The 17,548-nt window shown below is 39.3% G+C and overlaps 1 protein-coding gene across 1 annotated transcript; it reads left to right on the top strand.

Moving 5' to 3' along the window:
- Positions 1-3,433: 3,433 nt before the first annotated feature.
- Positions 3,434-16,847, top strand: LOC104967749 (general transcription factor IIF subunit 2-like; the record flags this gene model as incomplete). Its single annotated transcript, XM_010797273.1, has 5 exons — positions 3,434-3,509; positions 12,672-12,753; positions 13,956-14,055; positions 14,913-15,056; positions 16,595-16,847. Coding segments are annotated over 5 exons (537 nt in total), but the record flags the coding sequence as incomplete, so codon positions are not given.
- Positions 16,848-17,548: the final 701 nt, after the last annotated feature.

The raw sequence follows: 17,548 nt of genomic DNA, 5'->3' as shown, positions 1-17,548 counted from the left end.
TTGATTTGTGTATGAATACAGTAGGGATATGTGCAATAGGGAAAGTGCTGTGCCTGTATGTTTCTTGGTTGTTTCTTTGCCATGTGATCTCTGTTCTGTATCTATGACTGATTGTCCTAAATGTTTTATGTTTATTATCTCAATGCCCAAGACAAATTTCTCCTAAGGGAGACAATAAAGCTCTATCTTATCTATCTAATCTAATAACGTGCTTTAACCACTAGGCGGTGCGGGTTAAAAAACTGTCAAGTTTACAGTGTTAACACAATAAATTATACTTTATGAAGATGTTAGAAATAACACACAGCATACAATGCCATAATAACTTTGTATTATTAGTGCAGGGCACTTATGTATGTATAACATCTGAAGATGTGTAGTTGTATTCATGTTTTCACATAATTTTACAGGATATTGCTATATTATTTCACATATTGTAGTTCTACACATTAATATTTGAGGTATATCCGCCATTTAATGGTAAGCTATTTAAATTCTGATTCCATAGATGTGTCTCCCATCACCCAAAACCCCTGACTATTCTCTCAACTCAGTATTTACATTCTTTAATTCAAAGAAAATCAGTAATATCTTTAAAAACTAAAGTCCCTTTCTATCAGCTGTGCACCGTTCTACCAATTGGATCAAATATAAAAGTCAACCGAATTACTATTGATACTGCAAGGAGACGTATTGTGTGAAGAGAAATTTAAGATGTTGTTTAATTGCTGATATATTTAATATCCATGTTATGTATTCAGTTTTGAAGGCATTTATTCCAGTTTGTCCAAAGGTCTTCTAATCAGGGCTCTATAAATAAAGAACTACGGCAGATGTGTCATTTTTAATGCAGCCGAACCGTGTATTAAAATGCCGTTATGTGATGACTTTCAAAGAGAAAAGCTAGCACACTCGGAATAAAGTATTGTTTTCTTTTTTTTGTTAAATGTTTTTGGATTTCACATCGCATACACACCATATCCCAACATGCATTGCGGCTAAAACATCCAATTACCGAGCTTCAACGATAGTTGCGGATTATGGGTAGTTCGATGTTTTAGCCTCTGAAAAAATAAATGTGTCTCTCAGAATCGAAAGGGAAAAATCTATGGGGAAAACACAAGCAGTGTACACAATTTAAACCAATTAATTTTGTGTAATTAACTAGGATAAACTGATGCGTTTTAGTGGATGAGTACGAGAGATATCACTGTGAAATCATTTGTCAGTGAGGGGAGTATGGTTTTATTATGAAAACTTTGAGACTGGAAATACTGTTTTCACCCTGTGAGGGTTGACGCTAACTTTACATGGACGCAGGTCAATAAAAATGAATAGGGGGAAAGAAGTAGTATATACACGTTCTCCTGGCGACACCTCAAATAATCTTCGTAATATCTATCAAACTATAGATCCTACACATCCACTGGACCTGGGGTCTAAAAGTACAATATACACTTCTCGCTAGAAATCTAATCAAAAAGCATTTTAATGGCCAAACTATNCTACAATCTAGGATTTTCCAGAGAGGGTTATTTGTGAATATACGACCCTTCAGAGCATTTGCAATTGCCGCGAATTGTTGTTTCTTACACGACCACTAGAGGTGCTAAACTTGAAAATGTGTAAAATTAGGATTCAAATGAATAAATTCCTGAAACGTGGGGCCTGCTGACCGCTGTTCTTTACGCTTGGTCTTAAGGGTCACCCGAGTCGACGGGGAAAGCACTTTGGAGTGCATATTCCTGTCTCTCACGTTTTACTTTTCACCTTGTTTCCAACTGTTTCAGGAGAGTGCATTTACGTAGTCACGTTGTGCCTCTTCACTTTTACACTCCATGGTCAGAGTTCATATGGTGGGGGAATGCCATTGGCGGTATGCGCCGGCCCGTGCCTTTTACCTTGGACTTCTAGTAGAACTGCTCGGGTCTTGATAGATTGAGTGGGGAAGTTCATGAGACCTTTCTTGAAAATGTGACTATAAGCTGCTGAACAATCGACCTATTTGGTCGTATGAGTTGGAGGACTTGTTGGTTTACCACAAGGTGAGTTCATTTTTATTTCCTGCTTTTTTACACATACTCTCTCCAGTACAGTGTTAGCTCTGAGTGTTAGTGATGCTTGCTAATGTAAACAAAGACCATATTACGTCCAAAACAGTCGGGCATTGTTTCTGAGAGCAGCGTTTCTGATAGGGCCGCGTGTGTAAAGCCAGCCCACATTTCAGATATTATGTGATATCAGCAGCAGTGGCGGTTCTAGACCAATTTCATTGGGGGGGCCAGGCTGGGGCCAGTTATTTTCAGAAGGGGGCACAATGAATGCGGGACGAAAAAGACAAAGACAGTATGAAGTAATTGCGCATAAGAAAACAATGCAATGAAGTTATTGGTATTTGTTTCATTACACATTATTATATGCTTACCTTTAACCTTTGTGTGCTGTTCGGGTCTGTGGGACCCGTTTTCAGTGTTTACTAAAAGAAAATGTATGCAATTTAATTATTTTAACCGGCTTTATCTGGGGGTGGACCTCACATCCTCTAGGGGGGTCCAGGGGCATGCTCCCCCGGGAAGATTTTGAAGAAAATGTTTAAGTTAAATGCATCAATCTGGTGCACTTTGAGCAAAAAATGAATTTATGGATACAGCTCTCAACACTCAGATGATAGGGAGCTGTATACTTTTCAATAATCCCAAAATCTTTAGAATATGATCACAACCAATAACAAATCATTTAAACTTGTTTATTCTTATATTATGTTACCTAGTTAGCATTCTTTCTTTTTATTTATGCATATTTGACTAATCACTCCCCTTTTAAACTGTTTTTTTTACCGTCCTATAGTATACATTGGGATGATTTCTTACTTTATTGTTTACAACTATATTAAATAGATAAAGGTGTGCTCTCTCTAGCTCTCTTCTCTGTCTCACTCGCTCACAGAGGCTGTGTGCTCCTCCGTGGCGATGACGGCTTGCGTTAAAAAAATAATAATAAACATAGGCCTATTTGTAAAGTGGGGGGACACAAACGGGATTTCACAGTTAAACTCCTTATGAAGTGGTGAGGTGCCGCTCCACATTGCTTTTCTTCCCGACTGCATTGCTGGTGTGTGTGTGTGTTCATTTCATTTCAAACCTTTATTTAACCAGATTGGTCCCATTGAGATCATAGGACTCTTTTTCAAGGGAGACCTGCAGACACTGTGTGTGTTTCTCATGTGTGTGTGAGATTTTTACATAAGTCTGTAAATGATTTTGGTTTCAGTTGTGTGTGTGTGTGTGTGTGTGTGTGTGTGTGTGTGTGTGTGTGTGTGTGTGTGTGTGTGTGTGAGCAGGCTCGGATTGGCCATCGGGCGATTCGCTGCCGTCGGTGGGCTGCTGCGGTACCACATCCGCCGCCGCAAACACCTTACGTTGCGAGGCTCCAGCGGTTCCGACGCAGCGGCAATGTGAAAGTCCACCGCAGTTGCGAGTCTCCGGCTGTAACCGCCCGCGAGGACCCAGGTTTGATTCCGGCCTGAGGTCCAAAAAATGTATTGAAAAAAAAGTTCATCGCGTCCATTCGCGACCCACCTATCACATATCTGCGCCCCACCTATCACATATCTGCGCCCCATCAGTTTGACACACTTTGAGAAACGCTGAACTAAGGTGACCCCTGGCTTTTCCGCTAGTTCCCCATGAATCTAACATTTGTAGTTATTGAATAATTATATATTAAAAAATACCTGAAAATACAAATGATATTCCTATTATCTTTAGTTGACATGTTTACAAAGCAGCTCCTTTATCTGTAGACCAAAATTTGGGTTTTGTTTTAGTTAACACAACATATATAATTATATAGTTTCACAAAGTATGTTTTTAGTGAGGATATATATTACATTTTGAAAGTTTTAAGATACACAGGGGCTCATACATATTTTGTAAAACCCTGATTTGTAGTCCAGCCACATTGATCAGAACACCTTTTTGTTAAGGTTTCTCTGTAATCCTGAAATATTTACCTTGATGCAGCAATGTGTTTATAATGTTGAGAAATAGTCCAGTCTTTTTTTGATTACCCTTTCCACCAGTTTTTTCTGTGTTAGTGGCACTTTGAAGTTTACTGTTGCATATGGATGCTGCTTGTTGATGTTAAATCAAAAGGGGTAAGCTGACTACAGTTACAGACATCGGAAAATGACTTCAAAGTTAATTAATGGAATCATTAAATGTCCTTAATGAGGAAGCCTCTGGGCTTAGTAGAGAGGAGATCTAATGGAAAATTATATTTGGAGATCCAATCAGTGACTTCACCCCCCCCGCCCCTATTGCTCCCTTGTTGTCATGTGTCAATGTGTACACAGGGCACACTTCCATGCAACAGATGCTTCAACTCATAAATGCATGTCTATTCATCTGGTTTCTAAAGCCAAGCGTTTGTACATTCCTGTTTTCTAAATGTTGTTATTTACCAAAATGGGTAGACATTCACTAGTCTGATTTCCACTATTACAGGTAATAAAAAATAGATCTAGGTCTTCAGGACTGTCCATTAACCAAACGGCAGAGAACTAGCAGGGATTCATCAGTTGTTTTGGATTGGTAACGTTCTCCAACAAAGCCAGAGCAGCTGTCATTATGCCAGACCATTATGCTTTTTATAGCAGCTATATCATTAACACATCACATAAACTGATAAACCATCATTAGCAGTGATATCAAAAAGATAATGATGTAATTTACAATTGTAATTGTTTATATTGAAAAAGACTGGAAGGGCATTGCTAGAACTGAAAATTCTTCAAGATCATAAACACAGGAAAGTAAATAAATATCTCCAGTGTAAACAATAAGTAATACAACTGTTAAACAAAACCATGAGGTTGTGTGATTGCAACTATATTTCTGTGGATGTTTTAAAAGTTACTATTTTCTAAGGACAGGGTCTTTTTATGAGATATTTTATTTATATTTATCTTATTTATATATTATATGGACTATGGTCTTACAATATGTAAGATATATTTTTGTATTTAGTTTATTGCTTTGAGAGGCTTTGCCTGCACATTTTAACAAATTATTTTATGGTAATGTCCTATCCGTTCGTTAGGAATTTTGCCCTATTATAATGTAACAAAACACAGCTGTTATTAGCCTAGTTTCGAAAGAGAATAAGTTTTCCTGCCTCCTTACTATCTGCAAACTTGGCTCTTTCTAAAGTATTTTCACAATATTCCTGAAAGCTACTAGGGGCTGTGCTGTGCTGGTTGTATAGTCGAGAGTGTTGTTCTTGCGAAGCAATGAAATCACCCACAAAAAGTCGTATTGGAGAGTGATCTCAGAGCTAAGAGAGCTGGGGTCATATGAATAACCCGAGGCACAGTTACGGGAGCCGCCTATACAATAGATGTTGTTTGTGAGAGAGAGACATTCTTTTGTAAAGCACTGAATGGCGCTTAAGGTTAGTTAACCTGGCAAAGAAAAAAAGGAAGATGTGTTAGCCTGCAACGGTTTTACAATATTGAAGAACAGCGTGGATGTGGGGTGCTGGCGAAGGTCTCTGACCGACTTATTTGTATTTATTGCTTGAGTATTATATATAGGCTTGGTGTGTTTGTGGGTGATGGAGAGGGATAGTTGATCCAGAGAGGGTGATGATGGATGGAGGCCTGGTGGGCGGCAAGCTGTTTGTTGTGTTTAACATTAGGAAGGTCAGAGCTTTGAGGAAGGGGCCTAGGAGCAGATGGAGGGAAGAGATGAGCGTGAGGGGGTGGGCGAGTGACCTCCTCACCCTCGCATCTGTCTCGCCTCCTACTGTCTTCCCGCGACTATTTTTCTTTTACTTAGCCAAATGCAATGCCTCTAAATGTATTTGCACGGCTTAAATGAAGGAAATGCAGGTCTAACCTTTTCTATTACCTGCTTATTAAATATGTCCTGATCTCACTCGTATAAAACTGCCTATGGACGCAGGTAGTGGCTGCTGGAAATCAGACAGCATGAAGAAGCTCCTCTTCTGAAATTCTTACATCTGACCAATAAATCACATTTTATTTGTCAGCACAATATGCACATGTGCTTTAAACGCATCCAAACACAAATTGGACCATGATAAATAACACAGAACACACTTTGTATTGTTAGTGCAATGAAATCCTTTGAGTCAAACGCCAATATTTAATCAAAAAGCAATAATCTGCTCTGTCCAGTCTTTCATCCACTGCCGCAGTGTTTTACACAAGCAAGTTTGGCTTATAGTGAATTGTAGACAAGTTCAAATAAAAAGTCTCTGTATACAGTTGACCTGTTTAGCTTAGATTAGTTGATTGATATATTGATTGGAAATGTACAGTATATTAAGCTCTGCCATTAGTGGATACTAGATAAGTCCACCATAATATCTCTCACTTCAGAGATGCTGTGCTCATTGGATGAATCCTTATGTTTTTGGACCCTAATAACGGCTAATGAACCCTGTGATGCACAGTAGAAGCTCATTTGAAATGTGTCATATAAAGGATTACATTCACATTGGAGAATAAGTAGTTTTCTTCTTTTTATTTGCATACAAAGCTCAACTTGGACCTGAATCAGAGAACATTACCGCTGTCAAGACTGCGTCATCACAGAGCTGTACCATGACCCAAACAAAGCCACGGAAATTGACTCTGTAATCAATTTATCTCCTCTTCCAGATGTAATCATTTTTATTTAAATGGGAATAACTACATTGTTTGGATGTTATATTGTCTGTTGCGCACAGAGAATATCATTCTGGACAGGGACCTGCATTTAGACCCCGAGGTAGCTCTTAGGAGGTGAATACCCATTAGCTATCACATAGTAACATACTGTATAGTGTATGTTTCTCTCTTTGCCATTGAGTGCTGTGATAAAAGTTCAAATTATTTCAACTTTGACCTTGGTTTCCACTGGCTTTCAAAGCGCAACCAATGAGGAACCAGCTGTATGCAACGTAGCCAGAAGCAACAAAGGCAACGAGGTGAGGTTACCATAGAAACCAAACCGCCTGGCTGCTTTCACCTCTACACGGGTCTGTGCCCTTCATCGCGGCGAGGGAAGAGAACATTTCCTATCAAGTGAACACACTTTGAAAGGAAAGACATGATAGTAGAATCAATCTTCTCCACTCTCTACAAGAAAGTATTGAAAAAATCGATCAAGTACGGTGAGTTTCTCCACATGAGTTCTACGACGTGTCTTGATCACAATTTGTGTATGCAACTCAGAAAAAAAGTGAGATGTGAGAGCATTTGTGAATGTGACAATGTATCTTAAACCACTCGAAGGTGCTACCCGAGAATAAATGTGTCGTACGAGTTTTGCCCTCGTGTGTCTGTGGTGTTTATAAATAAAAGCAGTAGCTGTGGCTGCTTCAAAACAGTTGTGATTTTGATGTGAAGTTCATCTCGCCTTTAGCTTTTCTTTGAGAGTAGGAATTCTGCAGCTCTGAATGATGGGTGCGTAGGAGAAACAGGATAGTGAATGTCTCCCGAAGGTGTGCACCAAAACAAAGATCTAGCACTTAGGAATTTTGTAGTGAAGCCATCGTGCAGGAATCTACTATTTATCTCAAGTGTTCCACCCACTCAGAAGCCTTGAGCTACACATGTTGTGGTCAGTCCAGTTTCTCCCTCAGTATGAGTGTCCTTCCATGATTTCAAAATACATTTCTCTCCTTCGTACTGTGTCCCTCTAGACCCTGGAGAGAGGAAACAGGAAGCATTAAGTTCCAGGGGGGAAACAGTCCTCATATTGTTATGGCCTTGATGAAATCAAACGGGGTGTTTGACCATTGCTTCTGCAACAGCAGGAACGTTGGATGTTGAACACGTGTGTGTGGGTGTGTTTTTAGACATGTTGCTGGGAAGTGCTCTGGTACTTGCCGGCCAATAATTGCGCATAATTGCATCCATTTGTGGAAAAGGCAAAGATGAACATTAGTGAGTTCTGTGACACGTACTCAAAGCGTTCGTCACCTCAAGACTAAAGACAGGCTCTTAAGGCACGTGATGTCAGGTGGCATTTGTTGGTTGCCATAGTGATCTTGGCCCCTGCATGTGTTAAGCTGTGGTTTATACTAAATACATCAACATTCTTTTCATTAAAAAATAAGGTGGGCGATTGACATTGGTTTTCTTGCCAACAGAATTGAGGGGAAAAAAGAGCAATGAATCTGTCCAACTCACAAGTAGTGCTTCTGTAGCCCAAGCCTGATATTGTATAATAAATGTTTCTGTGCCATAGAGCTTCACTGTTGTCTCCTTTTTGTGTTTGAATATATAACAAACACTGTGCTGCTGTAAATAATGGGCGCCAGTGTGTATTAACCTGTAGTTAAAATAGTTCCCTACAATTTCACAATATACTTATTTTTGAGTAACATTACCTCTTAAAAAATAACTAGACTAACTCTTTGAGAGATGGACCAACACATTGTAGGTTTCGGTCTTTTCATAGGATTTGGTATTTGTTGAAAAAGAAAGAGGAAGGCTTCCCAGAAGAGGCTTGAGCGAGTAAATAAAGCGACATCAAGAAAAGAGGTCAACAAGCATCACTCGTAATCTGTGTGTGTGATTGTGTACCACTGTTGATTGTGCTGCTGTGAAATCACATCCCCAAAATGAACTGAGAGAACACAACCCACTCAGGTGTTTCAGTGTTCCGAACTTTTAGATTTATTTGTATTAATCATTACTGTTTTAGAATGAGTTGATTTATGTGGAGCTGATTATCGACGGAACCTTAAAACTACACAAATACATGTGGTGTATATTTACACTCCATATAAATACATCTTTATATGAAATAAATTCATAATTGCTTCTTTTTTTTACCAGCATACCAAAAGTGTTGGCATTCCAATCCTAAATCATTAAATATCGTTTCTCTAAAAGCACAACTTAAATTAGTGTAGACATTTAAATGATAATTGAATGAGGATCTTATCCACACTCAGTTTCTGAGGAACCCTTACATGTAACTGTGGTTTGCCATATAGGAGAACATCAATCACACAAGAACAGCACAAGCAATGGTAATGTGCACCGTGTCGTCATCACATTATCTGCAGTTGGCGCTGACTGACAGGTGATCCTGCTGTGCCGGCGTCATACCAAACTGACGTCTTTTCAGATGATGACGCTTCAGAGGTAAAGACGTCTTTATCGCGTGTCTTTTCTTTGCATTTCGCCCACTCGTTTTCAGTGGGAGGGATTGACACAAAAGGAAAAGACGCTAGTGAGGGAAGTGTGAAGACAAGGGAGGGAATTACCATGTATTCCCAGAGGATTCACCTCACAGGATTTCACACCAAGGATACTCAAGTGTTTGTGGAAAATGTTAAAATAAGTTTGACAGCCTCTCTCCTCCTACACAGGTCTGGACATGTCAATCTGTTCATTATCAATGCCTCGCCGCCTGCTCGTTGACCTCTACCGCTCACTGTAGACTTTTCCTCTCTGCTCTTTTTGTGTCTATCTCTCTTTCTGGGATTGCTAACTGGAGGGTGTGAAGTGTTGCGGCTTCTCAGAACTATTATTTGTCCGGATGCCAAATCATACTTACTGTAAAACAATGCACAATAGGCTGAGCCGGTGCCAATATAACGCCAACGCTCGCCAACTGGACTCATCGCTCTGATTGGAGAGGAGCAGAAGAGGCATCAAATGGTTGGGGGTTGGACAGATGAATAATTTGATAAAGCACATTATGAAAGAACAGCTTGAAAAGTAATTGCAACAAATACAAAAAACCATGTTCAAGGTAAATCAGAAATAGCTGAAAATGAGTGTGTGTTACATTGGTTATGTAAACTATAATAAAATGTGTATTTATTTGTATTCTATGGTGAACCTGTCACAAAGTATTTTGATTGATTTTATTAAGGTTTACTATAAACTTACTTTACTTTCATCAAAGTAAAATACCACAGTATAAAAATACTATTAGAAATGAAAGCTATGCATTTGAAAATCTGCTTGGTTCAACAGACATACAGCATGGGAGGTTAGTGCAGTGGTATCATCTCACAAAATACATTTGAGCGATCCTGAAATGATGAATGATGTAGAATCTTTTTCTTTTTACTATAACTGGATAGTTTGACCTCTTTCAGTCTAGTATTCATAATAAAACCACATGAGGAAATTATTTTAGAACTGATAACTCAAAGTGCTAAACCAGACTTTTAGGGTCTGGTTTTATCTAAAACATGTTTAATTGAATAAGCTTCTTATTTTTTTATGTGACATTTTATTCTGAAAAGAAACTTAATACCATTTATATTATACCTCAAATCTATCGCATAAATATAGTGGATAGTAGCATGAAATGGAAATAATGCAGTACCTCAGTGCGACGTGGTACATGTTCATCCACTTTATTCAGCTCTTTGTAGAAGCACGACTGCATTTACAGCTATAAGTATTTTGAGGCCAGCCATGCACACCTGCATGTAGGTAATTAACTTCTTGACGATCCTCTCTGCGGCGCCCGATTAGACGGCGAATCGTTGGTTAATTGCAGTCTGCATGTCTAAACACAGACTTTCAACAAAAGCCTGAACCTCAGCCCGGCTGCCGGCACTGTGAGAGCAGTGGGTTGAGATGCAGTTGAGTTGCAATGCAACATACAGTATACATTATATAGTGATTTATTTTGAATATCAATCTATTCTCAACGAGAGGCTTACAATAACTATATGTAGTTTAAGGGCTGTGACTTATGATTGTTTTTCAATAGTGAATCATCTGTGGATTACAATTCAATCAATGAGGTGTGTAAAATGTCTTTTAAAAAATGTCCTTTTTCTGGAAACATTAAAAATTGGTAATTCTTCCTTTTTCAGGTGTTGGAAATAATACATCCACATCGGGTTGTATTATACAGGAATGGCACAAGAATATGATCTTACCAGTTAAATACATGCCATGGCTCCACTACTTCAAAATATTAAAACATATGATGGTTGAAACCCTGTTCTTGAGGAAAGATAATGGACTGAACAATAATATAAACGCAACACTTTTGTCTTTTTTTGCGATTCCAAAGAAGGTCTCTAAGGAATGGATTAAATTGTTTAAAAAAACACCTAGAGAAATGCTGATGTGTCCATCATGGAAATGTAATTAAACTAGGATGGAACCAGAAACTAAAAATATAAACGCAACACTTTTTATTTTTGCTCCCATTTTTCATGAGCTGAGACCAAAGTTCAAATCTTTCTATGTAAACAAAAGGCCTATTTCTATCAAATATTGTATATATTATACATCTGTGTTAGTGAGCCGAGATAATCCATCCACCTCACATGGGTGGCATATCAAGATGCTGATTAGACAGCATGATTATTGCACAGCTGTGCCTTAGGCTAGTCACAATAAGAGGCCACTCTAAAAGGTGCAACTTTATCACACAGCACAATGCCACAGATGTCGCAAGTTTTAGGGAGCGTGGAATTGGCATGGTGACTGCAGGAATGTCCAACAAACTGTTGCCCGTGAATTGAATGTTCATTTCTCTACCATTAGCCGTTTCTGAGAATTTGGCAGTACATCCAACCGGCCTCACAACAGCAGACCACGTGTAACCACATCCGGCATCTTCACCTGCAAGATCAACTGAGAGCAGCCACCCAGAAAGCTGATGCAACAATGGGTTTGCATAACCAAAGAACTTCTGTACAAACTGTCAGAAACCTTCTCAGGGAAGCCCAACTGCATGCTCGTTGTCTTCAACACCGCAGTTCGTAACCAACTTGAGTGGGCCAATGCTCACCTTCGATAGCATCTGGTACTTTGGAGAGGCTCTTTAAGGATGATCCCAGTTTGCACTGAACAGGGAAAACATCCTAGTTCTGCATGGCTTGCATACGTCACAGTACATGTCAGCCACTGAGCATGTTTGGGATGCTCTGGGTCGGCGTATAAGACAGTGTGTTCCAGTTCCTGCCAACATCCAGCAACTTCGCACAGCGATTGAAGAGGTTTGGATCAACAATCCACAATCAACAACCTGATCTACTCTATGGGAAGGAGATAAAAGGGCCTTTTTATTGTGAGGCACACCTGTGCAATACTCATGCTGTCTACTCAGCATCTTGATATGCTACATCTGTGAGGTGGATGGATTATCTCGATAGTGCTCACTAAAACAGATTAAGACACATTTGTGAACAATATGTGTTTACATAGAAAAAGTCTTGGAACTTTGATTTCAGCTCATCAAAAATGGGAGCAAAAACAAAAGTGTTGCGTTAATATATTTGTTCAGTGTAGAAATGGTTGCAGCCTAGTTTCATTATATTTCCATGATGTGCCCATCTGCATTTCTTCAGGTATTTTTTAACATTTTACATTATGTATAGTGTTGTGATTTATTTTAGGTTGCACTATATGATCAATGTTTATACTGAATTCTATAAAATAGACATATTTAACAATAACTTTTTATGACATACTTCTCTATGACCTTTTTAATTACATATTATTGATTACTTTGTGTGGTTAAATTACATATTCATTGATTACTTTGTGTGGTTTATGAAAATGGGCAGTCTAAAGTATTAATATATCACTCTTTTCACCCCCCCCCCCCCTCCCTATAAACGGAGTGTGTCTGGATCATGAGGCAGCCGTTGACTCACTGTCTTTGTTCTAGATGGCATCAGTCTGGAGGGGATGGTGGTGCACAGAGCGGAATGCAGACCGGTCGTCAATGACAACTACATGAAGCTGAAGAAGTGAGTTCACTTTAAAATTGTTCAGCTCATGAGTTACAATACTGCCATGCTGCAAAGAACGGGAAATATTTCCTGCTCAAATTCAGCAAATGGATGTTAGACGGTTTCAAACAAAAATACCAACACTATTATTCCAATCACTTGAAATGTCCACTTTCTTTATTGTTACAATGAATGCACAGCAGATGTGACTGGCACCAGATGATGCAGAATATGTCAAACATGTCTTTATTAGTAAGCTCCTGGTATTTAATGAAAACCCCATCACCCCTCTGTGTTGCAGCATTTCTGTTACAGTAAAAGATCAGAATAACTATTGATGGATTGTTTTTATAATCAGCGAAGATTATGAATAAACAAATGTCAGGGCTGCACTTGTTGATTTTTAAATGGTCCCCCCCCCCCCCCCCCCCTCCACTGGACAACACAAAACATGTTTGAGTGTTTTAAATTAATCTTTGTGTGGACCAAATGCTTGAGTCCACTTTGCCTTTTTAAATGCTTTCTGTCTCCTCTTCATCGAAATCCATTATCACAGCGAGTTGCTATAGCAACCGCATCACAGTGGCAGATACACTGCTACAATACAACCCAAGGCAAAACACACAACACAGTTGGCTTTATTGTGGGAGACCGTTTCTGTCAGCCATCAAATCAGTCCGACACAGTGCAGAAAAAACCCTTCTAGGACAGTTTTAGGACAACTTCCCCACATGTTCCTGACTGTACATAAAGTGGTAATATGGAGCACTCAACACATGCATTTGCACATCGGAATAACATTGTTGTGCTTTAAGACGATTTAAATAATATTCCTTATTCAGAGAGTTGTTTTTCTTCACTGAGTGACATCTGTACTGATATATTGTACTTGGTTAATTTTTTTATGTGGTCAGTTTGGATTGGACCAACAAATGGAGAATGAAGTAGGACTCGGAACTAAAACATAGTAACAGATCGTCTAGGCTCATAACCTTCGCTGTTTCAATGGCCGTCAATTTAAATACAATATGTGTAATGACCAGCTGAGGAACAATGGGTAAATAGAAAGCAGAGCAGCTGCCATAACTGGTTTGTTTAGTTTACCCGCAAGGTGCTGACAGTTGTCTCCGTGCCAACAGCCACATCTGTCAACAGAAATCAAGTGTGTGTGTGTGTGTGTGTGTGTGTGTGTGTGTGTGTGTGTGTGTGTGTGTGTGTAGGCTGCAGCTTCAAGAGTCCACCAAGCCTCAGCGTTTGTCTCAGCAGCTGGAGAAAGCAGTCACCACCATCTTCAAGCCTGTGGCCAACCATGATTTCAATGTGAGAACTAATAACAGGAAGCTGAATTAATTTATATTATCAAGTGAAATGCATTAATGGAGCTTGTTGCAAGGCTGAGCTGCACTTGCAATAAAAATGAATATATAAACTGTCATTCAAAAGCCTCATTCACCGAATGCAAAAAAAATGTTTTCCAATCAACAGCTTTTTATTGTCTTTTAACGATGGAAGTTAAATTATCCAAAACCTGTAAAACATACTGTCTCTGTTATGTGACAGTTTAAATGGCATCTGTAGAATATCTTGAGAAAAAATACCCAAAATTCCTTGATTCAAGCCTTTCAGATACGATTAATCTTTTGGTTTCCTTTTGTGGTGAACTGACTTTTTTCAATTTGTTCTGACTTTTTCAGATTATTAAACTAGAAAAAGATCAACAGATTAATTTATGATGAAAATAATCCTTGTAGTCATTGCCACCTTAAGAAGTTCTCTTGTGGTTCATCTGTGATTGGATACCAATCATTTTAAGCAGAAAGCTTTCTGTACAAGCAGCGCAGGCGTTCAGTTCACTCACCAGGCTGCAGTCGGAGCCTGGCCCCCAGGGATGATAATCCCCAACCAACAGGAGAAACCGGCCCAATCGGTTTTTGCTATTTTTTTTAATCCATTTTTTGTAAATCCGCCAAGAACAGTTTGAATTGTAAACACTGATTCAGTGGTACCACAAAGTAGAAATATGGAACATATCCTTCAACCTTAATCCTGAGTTTAACAGAACTGGGTTATGATCAAATTGTGAATCAAACCAAAATGATCTCATTACCGTTAGAAATACAATTGTCATTTTTATAGGTTTTAGTATCAGTAGTAGTAACACTCCTTTTGGTTCTTAGTTGGAGCACGATAAGAAGAAGAAGACCGAGGGGAAGATGGTGAGGGCCGAGCGACAGGTGGTATTGGACATGTGCTTCTCTGCCTTTGAGAAGCACCAGTACTACAACATCAAGGACTTGGTGGACATCACCAAACAACCTGTGGTGAGCAGCACAAACACACACAGACTACACCTGCCCACTATCCACCTTGCTTTGTTAAATTTGAACAAATCGCCCACGACAAAGCGTTCATGCCTGTTCACACTCTTTTGTGGTTGAGATATGGGCTATCATGGGCGCGCGCACGCGGGATGAATCGATACAGCGCCGTGGATGCGCTCCAGCAGAACAGCGCTGTGTAGGTGCTGATGAGACCTCCAGGCCCTCCTCTCCCTCTGATTGCATCTGATTGCATAACCACCGGCTGAGTAGGAGTCAAACACAGCAATACACTCCAAACCATCGTTTCTCTCCTAAAGGACTTGGCTAACACTCAAATTAACTGAACTAAAGTAACCAAAATGCCCATTATGAAAAGTCTTGAAACACTGGTGAAAATCAGGTGCAGTGGGCACTTCCTGGTCAGCTCAACAGAGACACCCAGTGGCTGCTCTCACACACTGCGCCTGCTCAGGGTGAACTTTACATGGTGCTGTCCCTTCAGAAATGAAAGTGGATTGAAGTCAGAGACTGAAGTGGGGGGGGGGTTCAGGCAGAGTTGCAGTGAAACCACCATGTATTATAAAAGAAGGTGAATCTCATTAAGTCACATCCAGTACATGCATGTATGAGCATCAGAAAATACTAAGTACCAAGACTCAAATTATTAATTTCTATATTTACTGATGCAATAACATGTGAACAGCACTCTTAACTATATAGCCAGTAAAGGTGGAGCTATTATTATATACTTTAAGTACTACAGTAAACCTGAATCTGTAACAATGTAACATAATTTGCAGAGCATAGGTGGAAAGTACTGTACTTTAGTACCATTTTAAGTACTTTTAACGCTATTGCTATACTACATTTATAAAGGGAAATCATTACATTTTACTCAACTACATTAATGTGATACTTACGCTTTAATCACTTTTCAGATTTGAAAAACAGTTTAAGGTACAAAGTAAACCTAAGTTTACCTTTATCTAGGTATAATTCTACTTCTAACAAAAAGTTGTAAACATCAATAACGTGTGTGTATCAAATCTGTCTGCAACAGAAGTAAGATTTTGAATGCAGGACTTCTACTTAATTTTTAGAATTATGTGAAATCTGAGTACTTCTTCCATCACTACAATATGTATCGTTCAAATGTAAATATTCAACGGTAAAAGTACCTTCAAATCATTAGCATTTTTCCTATAAGGCCAATATCATATTTTCCCTAAACTATTATTGTGGCCCTAAGAATTTAGGAAAATCCATGTGATCGCAAAAGAGAAAAAAAATGTTATCAGTCAAACGAGTCTTTGACTTCATCGTGTAGTTTGTCTCTTTCTTGGCGAGTAATCGTTCGTAATGCTTCAAGAGGTCCTGACTTATTTTTGCAAAAGTATATATGTGCAACATGATATGACATTTATCTTTAAGGTACTTTGTGTAGAATCGTAGTCTGTTCTGTTATATGCAATCAAATGTCATATAGGACGGACATGAAGCAGTTGGTTTATCACAATCTGTTCAACCTGTTTCTCTAGACCTACCTGAAAGAAATCATGAGGGAAATCGGGACGTACAACAGCAAGGGGGCTCACAAAAGCACCTGGGAGCTGAAGCCCGAGTACAGGCACTACCAGTCTGCTGAGGAGGAGGAGGAGATGCACACGGCCTGAAGCAGGGCACAGCTTTCAGGTGTTGGTGACCCCCTGAACACAGACATGCTGATTTTGAGTTATTAGCAGCTTCCACAGCACTTGAACATTAAGGTGGAAAATAAAATAAACCACATGAACCGCTGTACGCTTCCGTTTTCTGGTTGGTCAAAATGAAGTCAGATATTCAAGCTGAAAAGCGAATGTTGCTTTCCTCAAACAGTGGAGGGATATTATACATTAACTCAGTTCTTTTGTCCTACTTTTTTATTTGACAGTTTATACTTAATTTTTACACTAACTGGCTACTTGACACATGACGTTAGTATGCGGTACTTTCCACCTTACCCAAAATGTATATACTAATATAAAATTCAGATTTTATTAGAGATTAAGGTAAAGCGGTGAAAATATTCTAAATAATGGTGCCACCAACTGGTGTCATTTTTATGGGTTAGGAAAAACCCAACAAACTTGATCTGATGGCCACAGGATTAAAAAGTAAAATGCAATACAATAGGCAGCACAACAGTTGGCACTTGTGTCAAAGGTCCCATGTCATGCTTTTCTGGCTATTACCCGCCCCCTTGTGTGTTATGTAAGCGGTCTGCAGTCACAAACCCTAACACAGAAAAGACCTGTCTATGCTGCCCCAGAACGCCTCATTGGGGATTTTTCTTTTTCCGTTGTTTACTTCTTGGGTATAGTGACGTTACGTTTGGACCAATCCGGACTCACTGTTGTAGGTCGGCGAGACGAGACACCGGAACTCTGCCTGGGCACACTCAACTCCCAGGCTGCGGTTGTGTGTTTCGCAGATGGCCACTGGGCTCACGGGGG

Source organism: Notothenia coriiceps, unplaced genomic scaffold, assembly GCF_000735185.1.
Source record: "Notothenia coriiceps isolate Sejong01 unplaced genomic scaffold, NC01 NC01_scaffold00037656, whole genome shotgun sequence".
Taxonomy (NCBI): Eukaryota; Metazoa; Chordata; class Actinopteri; order Perciformes; family Nototheniidae; genus Notothenia; species Notothenia coriiceps.
The sequence above is the reverse complement of the archived record's forward strand: the minus strand, read 5'-3'. Positions and strand labels throughout refer to the sequence as shown.